This window comes from Lampris incognitus, chromosome 20 (assembly GCF_029633865.1).
Source record: "Lampris incognitus isolate fLamInc1 chromosome 20, fLamInc1.hap2, whole genome shotgun sequence".
NCBI lineage: Eukaryota > Metazoa > Chordata > Actinopteri > Lampriformes > Lampridae > Lampris > Lampris incognitus.
In genome coordinates, this window is record NC_079230.1 from 22,708,168 (window position 1) to 22,726,030 (window position 17,863).

Below are 17,863 nucleotides of genomic sequence, written 5' to 3' on the forward strand. Positions count from 1 at the left end.
ACTCTCTCCTGACCCCCCCCCCTTACTTCCTTGGGAGCGTCGAGCTGCTGGTATTTTGGCTGGGAGAGGGGAAACTGGCGGACGGCAGAGGCATGAATATTCCAAATGACTAATGTTGCACATGCTTATTCTTGACATATCTGGCTTCCACAGGGAAATAAAACACTTCGAATGCAGGGGGACCATCTGTTATCTGTTGCTGGTGTTTCACAGCAAGCGGGCTCCGGCGCGTGCGTGCTCGCTGACGCATGCGCGGGCAGGCATGCAGGTAGACACGCTCAGACACATGCGCACACGCATACATAAAGAGACACATATCCGCACAGCAGGAGGCACGAAAAAGATGGGGAGTGTATGCACGTGCACATACGTACGTGCACATGTGCAAGCAGCAGAATCCGTGGGCATGGCAAGACGGGCTCTAAACTCCTATACAAATTGCATACTCCCTTTTAATTCAGTGCGTTTGTCGGATGTGCCGTAAATCCGTGCTGTAGGGTGACGGGGAATATACACTTTTTTTTATGCCGGCCATAAATACCCCCGCCTGGTTCCTAACAGTGGCTGGAGCAGGAACATATGCCTGTGGGATGTGTGTGTGTGTGGGGGGGGGGGGGTTATAAACAAGCAACACCACCTTGAATACAAACAAAACAACGCGGGCCTTCTTCCTCGGGCCCATATCTAAAGAGAGTGGGTTCTCTTAGATGTAGTTTGAGTTATGGTCACAGGGAGGACTGCGTATGGCTGGCTCAATAATAAATGCATTCTTGCACAAATGGTTTTGTTGCTGCTGTTATTTTAAACCAGACGAGAACAAACTCTGTGGTGTACCATTAAAACTTCCACACAAATCTATTGTCCAAGCATCACGCTACCTCAAGGATATGGGTCTCCGCCTTTCGTGGTGGAGATTCTTGTTTTAAGTTACTGTTCAACTTCTTTGCCTACAAAAACTTCATGTGTCGACTAGTGCGAATTTACTACTCCAACCATAAGAGACATTGGATGTTACCCTGCACTGAGGTTTGTCATGCCACCATGATGTAACTTGTACCTCCTCGTTTTAATGATAAAATAGAATAGTATCCCTTCATTTTTCCAAAGGGAACTTCATAGTACGTAGTAGCCGAGATATGCTAATAATTATGCTATTAATTATGCTTATGCAAATGATGATTATACTATAAATTATATGAATATGCTACTGTTATACTTTATACTAATACGCTATACCACTAATATATTATTGATAATATACTAATACATCTGCAGCCGAAAGTAGTAGTAGTCGTAGGTACTGTTATGCTATTACACCTTTAAGTAAAGGTGTAATTAGAGAAATTTAATAGTACTATTAAATTGCAATAATTCATTTATACTAAGTAAAAGTATTTTAAAAAAAGTGTTAAAGGCTGAACTTGGTGCTTGTGATGAAATTCTGCATTTCTTGCCATGTCTGTGATGCAACTGACTGTTGAATAGCTAACCGGTATTCAACAAATGTGTTACAGTCCAGAAGATGGTCTTTTTTTTCATGCACTGACACCTGTAATACTGGTCATTGCAGCGGTGTTCGACCAAGCTAAATCCCAGACATCCATTGGAAGTGAAACGGTTACCATGGCGACCACAGCACTGTTGCGTCAGCATCCATCCTATCGCCGATCACAAAAAAATAGGGCTAAGGGTGGATTTTAACATTATTATTCTTCCGCATTCGGCCACTAAGACATAAAAACCCTATGTGGCAAATCATATTTGACACGGCAAACTCCTAACTGACAATAAGTGTTATAATAAGCAAATTAGAAAAGTGTTCATGAAATGGAAAATTTAGGATTAGCTATTGTCTTGTAGCTTGTAGCTTTAAGTTATCATCTGAGATCTTATTTGCTTCAAGTTTATTTATTTAGTTCAGAAAAAGGTATGATTTGTTTGGCGTGTGGTCATACAAGACGTTGTATGAACCAGTTGGCTGAGCCATTATGATACATTACATCCAACTTCACCTTGCACAGCTGCACCCAAGCCGGCCAGCGGATTCTCCTGCTGCAGCGAAGGATCACTAAAACCCCACAATAAACACTAACCTTAACTGTAACCTAGTAAACACAGCAAAAAATGCTCAATATTTCTTAATTCAAGACGAAATGGATGAGAAGGTGAGCTGACCGGCGCCTCCATTAGCAAATCAAAGAGGAGAGTGGAACTGTTGCCATCTACGCATGTGCAGGTCCGCGCCGAGGAGCTACAAACCAGGGGACCTTTCCTAAGTGTGTTTCCATTTTATTCTCACACATACACATTAAGACATGCAGACACGGGCACGCATACACACTTACACACATGCACGTGTGTGTACGTGCACACCTGCACACACAAAACCAAGATCAATAAACTACCATCTAATGGCTATCTGGTGAAGCATGATGGGTCGGATGGTGGAGGAGTCCACAGGAGTGTGTGTGTGTGTGTGTGTGTGTGTGTGTGTGTGTGTGTGTGTGTGTGTGTGTGTGTGTGTGTGAGTGTGTAGCGGTGTTGTTACAGAAGAGGGGTGGTGGGGATTAATAACTTACCACTCCCAGCTGCCTTGATGTTGGGATCTTCATCCACCAAACCGACCAGAGCACCATGTGTGCCTTTGATCTATGGTCCAGTAATGGAAGGAGAGAGGGAGAAAAAACAAGGTCAGAGATCCGTGTGCTCAGAAGACCTCTGGTATCTCCTACAATAATACCGAAAGCAGCCTAAAGAGATTGTGTTCGAGTGTGTGTGAGTGAGTGTGTGTGTGTGTGTGTGTGCACGCGCGTGCGGTACAGAGGCATAGTTAGATGCTGGGGAGGGTTAAAAGATCAGCGAGGCTCCGCAGAACACGGCTCTTACGTGCAGCTCTCGGCGGACGCCGAAGACTCCGTGCACTTTACGGCACGACATACAACATCGCTTCAGTGCTCTGACAGGGTCCGGGGAGCCCGTTTGATTGAAAGGTGGTTTAATGATGAAAGAAGACTCGCCCGAGTGCTCGTGTTTCTGTTTTAAGTCACCGGGGAAAAGTGGGCGGAGGCAACGCAATTGAAGGTAATATTTTCCGGGGACGACATTCATTTAGCGAGACCTGTCAGATCAAATTACGGCCTCCTGCCTTTGTGGCTGTTGGAGTTGGGATGACAGCGAAGCACCTGTATTCTGACTCAGTCCTTTACTCCAAAGCTTACCTTCTTTTCCTCATTGCTGTGTTAGAGCTCTGAAATATTGATATACTGAATATCAAAATATTGACATTCTTTCCTGGCTGGAAATGTGCCCGAGGCTAAAGCAAGATTTGTTCGCTGTGATCTGGCATGTGTGTCATTGCAGCCACACGTTATATAGTCGCTGATGCTTCTGGGCATTTCCTTGGGGGGAAAAAAAAATAAGGCAGGGGTGGGAGTCCTTAAACAACTTCTAATGGGCGTCCGGGTAGCATAGCGGTCTAACACGAGGATCGCCGGTTCGAATCCCCGTGTTACCTCCGGCAAGGTCGGGCGTTGCTACAGGCACAATTGGCCGTGTCTGTGGGAGGGAAGCCGGATGTGGGTATGTGTCCTGGTCGCTGCACTAGCGCCTCCTCTGGTTGGCCAGGGCGCCTGTTTGGGGGGGGGCAGGGGGGAATAGCGTGATCCTCCCATGCGCTACTTCCCCCTGGTGAAACTCCTCACTGTCAGGTGAAGAGAAGCGGCTGGCAGGTGTCCGGGTAGCATAGTGGTCTATTCAGTTGCCTACCAACACGGGGATCGCCGATTTGAATCCCCGTGTTACCTCCGGCTTGGCCGGACATCCCTACAGACACAAGTGGCCGTGTCTGTAGGTGGGAAGCCGGATGTGGGTATGTGTCCTGGTTGCTGCACTAGCGCCTCCTCTGGTCAGTTGGGGCGCCTGTTTGGGGGGGGCAGGGGGGAATAGCATGATCCTCCCATGCGCTACGTCCCCCTGGTGAAACTCCCCACTGTCAGGTGAAGAGAAGCGGCTGGCAGGTGTCCGGGTAGCATAGTGGTCTTTTCAGCCTCCTACCAACACGGGGATCGCCGGTTTGAATCCCCATGTTACCTCCGGCTTGGTCGGGTGTCCCTACAGGCACAATTGGCCGTGTCTGTGGGAGGGAAGCCGGATGTGGGTATGTGTCCTGGTCGCTTCGCTAGCGCCTCCTCTGGATGGCCAGGGGGGAATAGCGTGATCCTCCCACGCGCTACGTTCCCCTGGTGAAACTCCTCACTATCAGGTGAAGAGAAGCGGCTGGCAGGTGTCCGGTTACCATAGTGGTCTATTCAGTTGCCTGCCAACACAGGAATCGCCGGTTTGAATCCCCGTGTTACCTCCGGCTTGGTCGGATATCCCTACAGACACAATTGGCGGTGTCTGTAGGTGGGATGCCGGATGTAGGTATGTGTCCTGGTCGCTGCACTAGCGCCTCCTCTGGTCAGTTGGGGTTCCTGTTCGGGGGGGGGGGGACAGCATGATCCTCCCACGGGCTACGTCCTCCTGGTGAAACTCCTCACTATCAGGTGAAAAGGAGGAGGCATGTGGTAGTCTGCAGCCCTCCCCGGATCGGCAGAGGGGGTGGAGCCGCAACCAGGATGGCTCAGAGTGGGTCGATTGGCCCAGTGCAATTGGGGAGAAAAAAGGGAGGAAATCCACAAAAAAAAAACGTGTAATATATCACCAACCCAGAGTGAAAACGTGGTTCAAAGTGTCACTTCTCTTTCCGGAGCCTTGGTGTTGAACGCAGCTAAATATGACATGACACGTACACACGGGGACAATGGAATTACGGGTCTGATTTGATGCCTCTGTGTTTATGGTGCACGCTGTCGTTTCATTCCCACTGGGAGCGCGACTGAAGTCTCAACTTTGTTTGTGAGAGGCCAAATGCAAAGTGACTCACAACACGAGGAGAATAAAACCCCGCTGATGCGGATAGCTCTGACTCCATATAAAGTATTCAAAGCTCCCTATATTGTGAAAGACATGTTCAAAATTTTAAAAAAGACACAGGACTGATTACAACTGCAATGGAAAAAGACCTACCGGATATATCAGTGAGTGCTGACAACTCTATTTTAATAACTGATTCTACAATTTTATTTTATTTTGTTTTTTTCACTTGAAGTAATTCCAATACAATTCTCTGATCTGGATGCCACAGGTTGATCCCCCTTTTTATTTCCGCCTTAATCCCACCTAATCCTGTCATTGGGTCTACGGATTTGCTGAAAGCAAAATAGTCTCATCTATTCATCTTCCATTAGGTTTTGTGTTTCCGTCTGTATTTGCATTAGATGACACTATTTCTTCTGGGTTATGAAATAAATAATCCCTCACTTGCAGTTTCAGCCAATCCCAACTCTTACAAATTTTCAGACTAAACAACCTCCACCAGAGATAAGTGCATATTTCAAAATAAGTTGGAGCATTCGATGTGTGCACAGACAGCTAGTGTGGCCATGCAGATCGCTGCTAATAGGATAGGTACAATGTGCAGGGATGATGTTTAATTCATAGTGTATTAGTAAATCCTTTAATAGGTATAAACTATGTAAATGCTTGCACTCATAAATTGCCTTTATGTTCAATCTTATACTAAGATTGTGCATCCACTCTTGCTGGTGACAGTTTTATTTGAATGAGTCAGAGCTTGCATGTGCTAATATGACGTGTGCCGCTTTCCATTCTGGGCTATAGCTCAACAGCTGGCCGGTATGGACATTGGCTGCCATGATGCTATTTCCCTAGTGGTACATGTTTTTTGCCTTGTCTGCTGCTCATTGCTGAACGACCACAGCAGTCACTATCTCCTCTGCTTTGCTTCCTCCTGGTGTGACATAAGTTTGGATATAAATGGCAAATAACTGCACTTTTTTTCCGTGGCGCTGTTGAGTTAGTCTATGGGGAAAACGATGCTCCTTGTTTGCAGGGTGAGAGAGCTCACACAGATGCATTTTGAAAGGGCGGCGAGTTTGTGTTTGTTTAGTTGCTTGATATTGCAATGATTGGCTCAAACTACTGCCATCTAATGATATTTAAAGAAATTGCAGATGCAGTGTAAATACATGCACCAGTTGGTAGCTTGTAATATTAAAAGCCTGTTGGAGAAGGTTCAGGAATGTTTGACCATTTATGATAGAGTTGTGTTTTTTTGTATCTATGTTATAATGCCATGAGGAGGCACTGTGCAGTCTGCTGTGTTGTCGCATAGACTCGATGCTGAGAAACTCCACCAGTGCTAATGTTCAATATAGAGGAGGCAAAATGCGAAAGCTGAAAACAATGTCCACAGACAGAATGGTGGAATGTGGCAGAGGCAGCAAGTATGAATGGTGTCCTTTAGCATGGGAAAATAAGGATGGCATGCATGCAGTCTCAATGATTTCAGTCTTATTCGCCATGTGCTGAGCCAATGTGATATTAGAGCATTTACGCAAGCATTCTGGGGGATTTCTCCAAAAATAAAAGTTTAAATGGCAGCATATAGGGCTGGCCCAAGCCGTTATGAGGCCCTAAACTGAATTGTTTTTTGGGGGGGGGGGGGGCACTGCCTCGGCACCGCAAATACTCTTGACTATTGTCAATTCTTGATCATTTGCACACCTACTGTAAATCTAACAGACCCACTATCAATTTTATTAGTTATCTCTGCCAGGTGGTAGCCTGGAGAGGATTATGTTTTTGGTTGCACGTGTGCGGTACACTGACTTGGAATAGGGAGGATGGCGCCTCTTTCATTCCCACTGCCTGTTCTTGCACTTTGTACCTTGGGTTGAGTGGTAACGATCTCCTGCGAGCACTATTTTGTTTTCCTACGATGGCGAAGTCAGTGTACCATCAAAATGATTTTGAAGCTGTTGTTGTAAGTTAAAAAAAAGTTGCATAATGTTGCTTTAACTGGTGTCTTTCAGCCAAGTGAAACCGTGGTTGCGGTGGTGACGGCAGCTGTTGAAAAGCCTAAAAGCATAGCCAGCATTGGGAGTGGGCCAGTCTGGGGTGTGCCCACTCATTTGAACTCCTTGCCCGCTGAAGCGGCCCTGCCCTCACATATAAACCTATTTGTGATTGATGTCAATTTTGACCTGTCTCAGCGTCGCATCACTTGACTCGAGTTTTGAATTGCGTTGGCGGGTGGAATTAGCAAACAGTGTGGGAATGGAAGAAGGCTGGACTGCCACGTCATCAATATGATCGCAATCGGGCTACCAAAATGGACATCATTCATTAGTTTGAAAAATAAAATAAGCCTTTGCCTACCAATATGGTCGATCACCAGTTCGAATCCCTGTGTTACGTCCGGCTTGGTCAGGCGTCCCTACAGACACAATTGGCCACGTCTGCGGGTGGGAAGTCGGATGTTGCATGTGTCTTGGTCGCTGCATTAGCGCCTCCTCAGGGCGCCTGTTCGGGGCGGGGGGCTGAGGGGAATACCGTGAACCTCCCATGCGCTACGTCCCCCTGGCAAAACTCCTCACTGTCAGGTGAAAAGAAGCGGCTGGTGACTCCAAATGTATCGGCGGAAGCATGTGGTAGTCTGCAGCCCTCCCCGGGTCGGCAGAGAGGGTGGAGCAGCACCCGGGACGGCTCGGAAGAGTGGGGTAGTTGGCCAAATTCAATTGGGGGGAAAAAAGGGGGAACATTAAAAAAAAAAAGAAAAGAAAAAAAGCTTATCTCAAGCAGCACATTAGCATCCTCGCTCTCTGTGCCACCAGTGCTGCCACCAGCCTGTGCGCCCTCCACCTCTCGACGCTACAACCTCACGGTTGCCACAACAAGCAACATTGGCCTTCTGCCAGAGCACAACACCGCCGGTGTGGCAACTCCACACCCAGCCACACTGGCCTCCTTGAGCTCAGCATCACCAACAGCTGCTCGCTCCTGCTGCTAACCGGAATCGGACCGGAGCAAGCACCCCCGCAGCAATCAGTAGCCCCGGATGACCTCAGTGATAATATGCCCAACCAGGTAAAACTGGACACGTTTCCAGCTCGAATGATTTCAGGGAAAAAGCAGACTTTTTTTCTTGGCAGTAAACAAAGCTAAAACTTAGCGATGTGCAACTTAGCCATTATTCAATTAATATGGACATAAGACAGTGATTTGGAACAGCACCCACATCAGCCGGAAGTGGCAGTGACAACCAAGATCAAGCTAATGATTCGGCCAATATTAGCTCAGTTCTGCACTCACAGTCGGTGACTCCAGCTGTTCTAGTGGTGAGTTCATAAATACACTTATGCACCTTGGGAAAATGTCTCCCCTCCTTTGTACACTGTGATATTTAAAGTGGTATTTTCTGCACTTTTGTAATTGTGGCTACATTTCTGGATGAGCGTGCATATGGTATTATAGGTAATTATGCATACCAGTTCTTGATGAGGCCTAAAGGATGTTGTTTATCCTTTAATTTGTTGTGTATCCTGTGAAGGTGGTGGCCCAATGTATAGGTTTATTCGATATGTAAAATTGCCTCTTGCATTACTGTATTAAATGCAAATTATTTAACGGATTTCTCCCTGCACAAAAATGTAGTGCGCGCACTCCTGTGCACATAAGTGACAGCATGTATGTATGCATCTCTGCCATAGTTTATTTCTTTCATGAAACATGATGTTAAATGTACACCTAATAAAATATGTGAAATGAACAAAATGCCCCCTGTCAGAGTTAATTGCCCTTCCATTCCTTATGCACTGCCACCGACCCTGGATCTCTGTCATATCATGTAATACTTAGTCGCTTTCATGCAAGGTTCCGCCCAGGAGGCTGTGCATCCACAGACTGACAGGCGAAATATTTTTATTAGGTAGATTTTTTTAGCTTGAGAGCTGCATATTAAAAACTTTTTTTTCCCACATTTCCTACTTTTTTTCCCACATTTCCAATTGAGTTAGCGAGGAGCAAAAGTCTTATAAAGGCAGGAAAAACACTGGTTTTTCTGTCCATGTGTTTGTATTTCCCTTCTCCCGGAAGGCAAAAAAAAGGGCTTGTCGCCAAGTCTGAACACCAGAGAAGGGGTGATATGTATGCCTGGTGAAGATCTGCACTCTATTGAGTGCAGTTGTAGCTGTGTTGCTTAAATCATACCTGCGTCAGTTTGGCATGTCTTTAGCCTTCTATGGTTTTTAATCTTAAAAGGTAGCAAACTCCCAAGAGTGGTCTGATGTTAATTTGCACTTTAATATTCAAAGTGATACAGTACTAAGTGAAATACTGAACATGATGTGCTGAAAAGTAATAAACCAGCAGATAATGCATTTACTGTAAACAATTTAACCACTTTAATTACTTCTATTTTTAAAAATTTGCAATGTGCAAAAATGCAGAACAACAATCAACTACAATTAAAATCAAATAACTTAGATAAACACTACCTCCCCTCAGTAAAGTTTCCTTCTTAAAAAAATAAATGCAAATGTAAAAAACAGACAATATTAAATAAATTAAATACTAAAAAATAAAAATTAAATTGAGAATCGCCATCTTAACATGGTGGAGGGGTTTGGGTGTCCTGGTGATCCTGGGAACTGTGTTGTCAGGGTCAATAGCTCCTGGTAGGGTCTCCCAAGGCAAATTGGTCCCGGGGGGAGGGGCCCGACTAGGACTGATTCCCAAGAAACCCTAATGAAGATACAACAGCAGAGCTACAGCACCTTGCCTGGAAAAGGGAAACCAGGGCCCCCTCCTGGAGCCATATCTGGGAAGGGAGCTCACCGGCGAGCGTCTGGTGGCCGGGCCTTGGCCCATAGGGCCCGGTAGGACCCGGCCCGAAAAAGCAACATGGAGCGACCATCCCACGGACCCACCTACCGTGGGGATGAGTATTGGGGTAGAGTGTAATGCAGGCTGGGCAGCAGGCAAAGGCGGGAACTGGAGCGTGCCGACTTCCGGTATCGCAGACTGGTCATCGGGGCGTGGAATGTCATCTCTCTGGCAGGGAAGGAGCCTGAGCTGGTGTGGGAGGTGGAGCAATACCAACTAGATATAGTTGGGCTCACCTCCACACATAGCATGGGCTCTGGTACCCAATTCCTGGAAAGGGACTGGACTTTTTACTTTTCTGTTGTTAGCTAAGGTGACAGGTGCCAGGTGGGTGTGGGGATACTCACAAGTCCCTGGTTGAGCACTGCCGTGTTGGAGTTCTCCCCGGGGAATGAGGGGGTCACCTCTATAAGACTGCAAGTCGCTGGAGAGAAGGCTCTGACTGTCGTGTGTGCTTATGCACCAAATGGCAGTCTGGAGTATCCGGCCTTCTTGGAGTCTCTGGGTGGTGTCCTAGATAGGGTTCCACCTGGGGACTTTATAGTTCTGCTAGGGGACTTCAATGCTCATGTGGGCAATGATGGAGAAACCTAGAGGGGTGTGATTGGGAGGAACGGCCTCCCCGATCGGAATCCGAGCAGTGCCTTGTTATTGGACTTCTGTGCAAGTCATGGACTGGCTATAACAAACACCATGTTTGATCATAAGGTAGTTCATATGTGTACTTGATACCAGAACACCTTGGGCCGAAGATCAATGATAGACTTTGTGGTCATACCATCAGATCTGCGGCCGTATGTTTTGAATACTCGGGTGAAGAGAGGAGCAGAGCTGTTAGCTGATCACCACCTGGTGATGAGTTGGATCAGATGGCAGGGAAGGCTGCCGGACAGACCTGGCAAACCCAAATGTGTAGTGAGGGTGAACTGGGAACGTCTGGTGGAGGTCCCTGTCTGTGAGGTCTTCAACTCCCACCTCCGGAGGAAGTTCTCATGTATCCTGAGGGAGGCTGGGGACATAAAGTCTGAGTGGGCCATGTTGAAAGCCTCTATTGCAGATGTGGCAGGTAGGAGCTGTGGTCATAAGGTCATTGGTGCCTGTCGAGGTGGCAACCTAACAACCTGCTGGTGGATACCGGCAGTGAGGGAAGCCATCAGGCTGAAGGAGGAGGCCTTTCGGGCTGTTGTTACAAGCCATCTGGTCCTTGTACACTCACCGGCCACTTTATTAGGCACACCTGTCCAACTGCTCGTTAACGCAAATTTCTAATCAGCCAATCACATGGCATCAACTCAATGCATTTAGGCATGTAGACATGGTCAAGACGATCTGCTGCAGTTCAAACCGAGCATCAGAATGGGGAAGAAAGGTGATTTAAGTGACTTTGAACGTGGCATGGTTGTTTGTGCCAGACGGGCTGGTCTGAGTATTTCAGAAACTGCTGATCTACTGGGATTTTCACGCACAACCATCTCTAGGGTTTACAGAGAATGGTCCGAAAAAGAGAAAATATCCAGTGAGCGGCAGTTCTGTGGGCGAAAATGCCTTGTTGATGCCAGAGGTCAGAGGAGAATGGCCAGACTGGTTCGAGCTGATAGAAAGGCAACAGTAACTCAAATAACCACTCATTACAACCGAGGTATGCAGAAGAACATCTCTGAACGCACAACACGTTGAACCTTGAGGCAGATGGGCTACAGCAGCAGAAGACCACACTGGGTGCCACTCCTGTCAGCTAAGAACAGGAAACCGAGGCTACAATTCGCACAGGCTCACCAAAATTGGACAATAGAAGATTGGAAAAACGTTGCCTGGTCTGATGAGTCTCGATTTCTGCTGTGACATTCGGATGGTAGGGTCAGAATTTGGCGTCAACAACATGAAAGCATGGATCCATCCTGCCTTGTATCAACGGTTCAGGCTGGTGGTGGTGGTGTAATGGTGTGGGGGATATTTTCTTGGCACACTTTGGGCCCCTTAGTACCAATTGAGCATCGTGTCAACGCCACAGCCTACCTGAGTATTGTTGCTGACCATGTCCATCCCTTTATGACCACAGTGTTCCCATCTTCTGATGGCTACTTCCAGCAGGATAACGCGCCATGTCATAAAGCTCGAATCATCTCAGACTGGTTTCTTGAACATGACAATGAGTTCACTGTACTCAAATGGCCTCCACAGTCACCAGATCTCAATCCAATAGAGTACCTTTGGGATGTGGTGGACCGGGAGATTCGCATCATGGATGTGCAGCCGACAAATCTGCAGCAACTGCGTGATGCTATCATGTCAATATGGACCAAACTCTCTGAGGAATGTTTCCAGTACCTTGTTGAATCTATGCCACGAAGGATTACGGCAGTTCTGAAGGCAAAAGGGGGTCCAACCCGGTACTAGCAAGGTGTACCTAATAAAGTAGCCAGTGAGTGTATAACCAAAGTGAGAGCTGTGTCTGTATTCTCAGCATAAAGCCAAACATGTTTTTGGTGGGTTATGGACTCTGCCAAGGTTGTCCCTTGTCTCCGATTCTGTTTGTGATATTCATGGACAGGATCTCAAGGTGCAGCCAAGGTGAGGAGTGTATCTGTTTTGGGAACCTCAGAATTGCATCTCTGCTCTTTGTAGATGACGTGGTTTTCTTGGCTTCATCACAACACGGCCTCTGGCACGCACTGAGGTGGTTTGCAGCTGAGTGTGAAATGGCCGAGATGACAGTCAGCACCTCCAAGTCTGAGGCCATGGTTCTCTACCAGAAAATGGTGGATTACTCCCTCCAGGTTGCGGTGAGTTGTTGCCTCAAGTGAAGGAGTTCAAGTATCTCGGGGTCTTGTTAATGAGTGAGGGTAGGATTAAGTGGAAGATTGGCAAGCGGATTGGTGCAGCATCAGCAGTAATGCAGACATTGTACCGGACCGTTGTGATGATGAGGGAGCTGAGCCGGAAAGCAAAGCTCTCAATTTACCAGTCAATCTTCATTCCAACCCTCACCTTGGGTCATCAGCTTTGGGTAGTGACCGAAAAGGTGAGATCGCAGATACATACAACTGAAATGAGTTTCCTCCTAAGGGCTCAGCCTTAGAGATAGGGTGAGGAGCCCGGACATCCGGAGGGAGCTCAGAGTTGAGCCCCTGTTCCTTTGTGTCGAAAGGAGCCAGCTGAGGTGGTTTGGACATCTGATTAGGATGCCTCCTGTGCACTTTCCTTTGGAGGTTTTCCGGGCACATCCAACTGGGACGAGACCCTGGGGTAGACCCAGAACTCTCTGGAGAAACTACATGTTCAATCTGGCCTGGGAATGACTTGGGATACCCCAGGAGGAGCTGGAGGGCATCGCTGGGGAGAGGGATATCTGGAGTACCCTACTTAGCTTGCTGCCACTGCGACCCGACCCCAGAGAAGCGGCTGATGATGAGATGAGATGATAAAAATAAAAATAAAATAAAATTCCCAACCTGGTTCTCTCCATCTGGCCATATACATAATCATCCCCCCCCCCCCCCCCCCGTGTAACTGGCTCAATAATTCTTCCCTCTCCACCTCAAACTGATGTATGGTGAGCATTCTGATGCAAAATGGCTGCCATGCATCACTCAGGTGGGTGCTACACATTGATGGTGGTTGAAGTGAATTTCCCCCCTTCACTGTGAACCGCTTTGGGTATCAAGATAAAGCACCATATAAATGTAATCCATTATTATTATTACTTAAATAATGATATAAAATGAACAGACAACCGGTAACAAGATAACAATAATGATTTTAGAATAAAATATAAATCTGAATAATTATTTTTCAAAGCTATGCACAGATGTGCAAAAGGTTCAGAAAAAAATGAGAAAAAATCCAAAATAATATTAACAAAATAAAATTGCGCTTTTGCATGGGGCCCTAAGCAGGGGCTTATTTTGCTTATGCATCAGGCCGGCCCTGGTGGCATACCTGCAAAAACATCCATTCATTCCTACAGAAGATAGACTAATTGGAAGATCAGTCCCGACAAAATAACAGTGTGATTGATGGGATCCAAGAGTCTGGTAATGACAGCTGTGTTGAGTTGGAGGCTAAGGTAGGGAAACTACTTTCTGACAAGCCCAAAATCATGCAGACTGAACTGGAACTGGTGCATCTGGCCGGACAACCAACTGGAGAGAGAAAGTGTGATTGATGGGATCCAAGAGTCTGGTAACGAGAGCTGTGGTGAGACGGAGATTAAGGTACGGAAACTACTTTCTGACAAGTCTAAAATGGGGACTGAACTGGAACTGATGCATCTGACCGGACAACCAACTGGGAAGAGAACCAGGCCAATCATTGCAAAACTCCTCCGATTTAATGACAAAGTCAGGGTCATGGAGAAAGCAAAGGATTTAAAAGGAACGAACGTGTACATCATCAAGGACTAGTCAGATGCTGTTTGCCATAAATGTAAAGAGCTCATACCAGCTACAAAGGCTGTGCGAGAGTGAAGGGACATAGCATTCTTGCAAAACGACAAACTCCACTCTGCCTCCCAATGCCCGAGAAGTGATAGACAAGCCCAAGGGGCGGGTTGGTAACCCCTTTAGGCTACTCGTGCACCCACTGAATATCACACTGTCCAAAATATGACAAGTACGCCTTGTAGGCCATGCTGGGAAAGTTACTTTTTAAATGTAATAGGTTACAGATTACTTGTTACCCTGTTAAAAATGTAATAAGTAATGTAACTTTTAATTAATTCATTAAAGTAATGTAACTTATTGCTCGGGGTAACAGTGGCTCGGAGGTAGAGCAGGTTGCCTGGTTTGATCCTCAGCTCCTCCTTGCAAAAAATGTCGAGGTGTTCTTAAGCAAGACATCTACCCCTAACTGCTCTTGATGAGTTAGCTAGCACCTTGCATAGCTGACTTGGCAGTCGCTGTATGAATGTGTGTGTACATGGCTGAATGAATGTAAGGCATTCATTGATTGTACTTTGCTTTGCAGCTAGAAGAGCGCTATATAAATGCAGACCATTTACTTTTTAATTACTTTTCTAACAAATGTTTTAAACTGGGCAGTACAGCTGAAAAGTCCTAAAAACATTAATTAAAACCAGGCAGTGTAAACGTTACAACAGTACTCAACACTGATTACTGTCAAACATTTATTAAAGGTTCTTCAATATAACAAATTAAGATTGGAATGTTTTGATTTTAAAGCACAGCCACCAAAACAAATCACAAGAATGTAGCTCACTAACAACAAACTGCAGTAAAGGAAAAATGTAACCATAACCTCAAACCAAGTCCACATTCAGGTCAACTCCATGCTGAGTGGTGACAGAACTATCAATAAGGCTGGAGTAAGTTCACAGTTTTTTTGACACTGTTTCCTGAATGACTCTTTTTCAATACCGCTTTTTTATTTACAGAAAATTCTGAGGTCATATACAAATGTAAAATAAACAAAAATCTTTGCATAGCTACTAAAATACTGATTTTAACAAAAAGAAATTTACATGAAACCTTTACTCCTTACATTTTTACTCCTTACATTTTTCCGCAGGCAGTATTATTATTATTTTTGTTTTGGGGGATTCCCCCCCCCTTTTCTCCCTAATTGTATCCGGCCAATTACCCTATTCCTCCAAACCTTCCCGGTTGCTGCGCCACCCCCTCTGCCAATGCGGGAAAGGCTGCAGACTACCACGTTTCCTCCGATACATGTGGCGTCGCCAGTCACTTCTTTTCACCTGACAGTGAGGAGTTTCACCAGGGGGACGTAGCGCATGGTAGGATAACACTATTCCCCCCAGTTCCCCCTCTCCCCTGAACAGGCGTCCCGTCCGACCAGAAGAGGCACTGGTGCAGCGACCACGACACATACCCACATCCAGCTTCCCACCCACAGACACAGTCAATTGTGTCTGTAGGGACACCCGACTAAGCCGGAGACAATATAGGGATTCGAACCGGGATCCCCATGTTGGTAGGCAATGGATTAGACCACGATGCTACCCGGACCCCTGATTTTAAGATTTTCGTTGGGAGGGACAAAGACGGACAGGATTAAAAATTTGTAATATATTAGAGGGACAGCTCATTTTGGAGACAAAGCAGGAGAGGCAAGATTGAGATGGTTTTGACATGTGCAGAGAGATGCTGGGTATATTGGGAGAAGGATGCTGAATATGGAGCTGCCAGGCAAGAGGAAAAGAGGAAGGCAAAAGAAGAAGTTTATGGATGTGATGAGAGAGGACATGCAGGTGGCTGGTGTGACAGAGAAAGATGCAGAGGACAGATGGAAGCAGATGATCCACTGTGGCGACCCCTAACGGGAGAAACCAAGAAAAAAAAAGATGAGCCAGATGCAAACTTTTTTAATTATGCAAATAGTGAGCCCCATTCCTTTAATTATTATAATGAAAATGAGTTTTGCACATTTATTGGCAATGTATCAATGAAGTCTGACATTTTTTTCTGACATTTACCTCAAAACAATAATCAACTAACCCATCTTGTGTCAGCTTTAAATCATGAATTTTCTTTAATAGCCTTATCGGAAACATGGCCGATGAAACTGATGAAACAGCAGATGTTTGCAATATGTCTCAATACCATACTATTTATTCATGTTGAAAAGATAAGTTGGGAGGTGGAGTGTCTATTTTTGTGCATAATTATTTTCAGTTTATATTAAGGAAGGATCTCACTCTAAATTCTAAGGAAATGATGTTGAATTTGAATTCTTGGAAAAACCTTTTTGTTCTCATTTTGGTGGAAAAAAATGTTATAACTGAAGGTAATTACCACCTGATAGTAATATCAATTGCTTCAATGATGTACTTGCTGCTGCTTTGGATGTTATGATCGATTAAGGAAAACTGTTTTCTACTACAACATCAATCTTTTCAAAAGTGAAAATTCTTCTCCTACAGCTGATTTCTTTTTTAAAGAGCAGGGTAACCAAATTGACAGATTTGCTTCAAAATACTTTATAAATGTGGGAGATGTATTGCTGTTGACATGTTAAAATGTGTTGAACCATGTATAGAACTGATTTGCGGAGTTAGACCGTTTTTGGGTATTTTTCCCGTTTTCCTTTCTTGATTTTTTGGCCAGCTTCCTTGGTGACGTCGCCGTCTTCCTTTCGGTGCCACGCCCCCAGAGTCTGAAACCAGTGGATGCTGCAGATTTTTACATGTTTTTGAAGCTTTGTTTTACATACTTCGCCACATTTTTAAAGTGGCAGGTAACTGAGCTCAAATCTGTGTTTTGGGATACCCATACCCTAGGAAAACATATCAGTAACCACCCAGCCAATTCTGTTTGATAAAAGAGCAGGGTAACCAAATTGACAGATTTGCTTCAAAATACGTTATAAATGTGGGAGATGTATTGCTGTTGACATGTTAAAATGTGTTGAACCATGTATAGAACTGATTTGCGGAGTGGGACCATTTTTGGGTATCTTTCCCGTTTTCCTTTCTTGATTTTTTGGCCGGCTTCCTTGGTGACATCACCTTCTTCCTTTCGGTGCCACGCCCCCAGAGTCTGAAACCAGTGGACGCTGCAGATTTTTACACGTTTTTGAAGCTTTGTTTTATATACTTCGCAACATTTTTAATCATACAGAGTTGGCTGGGTGGTTACTGATGTTTTCCTGGGGTATGGGTATCCCAAAACACAGATTTGAGCTCAGTTACCCGCCACTTTAAATGTATTGTTTTCATCCTACTTTTACCATCTCATATACAAATCAACTACAGTGACAAATAAAGCTGCCACCCTAACTGAAAATATTTTAACAAATTCTTTTGATTATGTATCCAGCCCAGGGATACTTTACACAGACATGTCAGACCACTTCCCTGTACTTCAATTGACTTCAGCAACTGGTGGTATACAAAGAATGTTTAAAGATAAAGCAATGTATTGTAAATTTAGTGAAGAGAATATAGAAAGTTTCAAGTGTATAATTGAGGATGTTCCACGGGATCATATCTCTGTTCAGTATGATGCTGAATTGGCATACCAATCATTTTCACAAATATTCAACTCTACATTTAATAAATGCCTTCTTTAGTTAAGTATAAGATCAAGTCAGGCCAAGTTGC

General features: G+C 45.3%; 1 protein-coding gene across 2 annotated transcripts in view; it reads right to left on the reverse strand.

Annotated features, from left to right (window-relative positions):
* The window catches only part of LOC130130822 (glucosidase 2 subunit beta-like), a 230,553-nt gene that overhangs the window by 137,171 nt on the left and 75,519 nt on the right, over window positions 1-17,863 (reverse strand). For both annotated transcript variants that reach the window (XM_056300658.1, XM_056300659.1), the window contains exon 10: window positions 2,580-2,649. In XM_056300658.1, coding sequence (XP_056156633.1) covers window positions 2,580-2,649 — 70 coding nt within the window. The remainder of the gene's footprint in view (window positions 1-2,579; window positions 2,650-17,863) is intronic.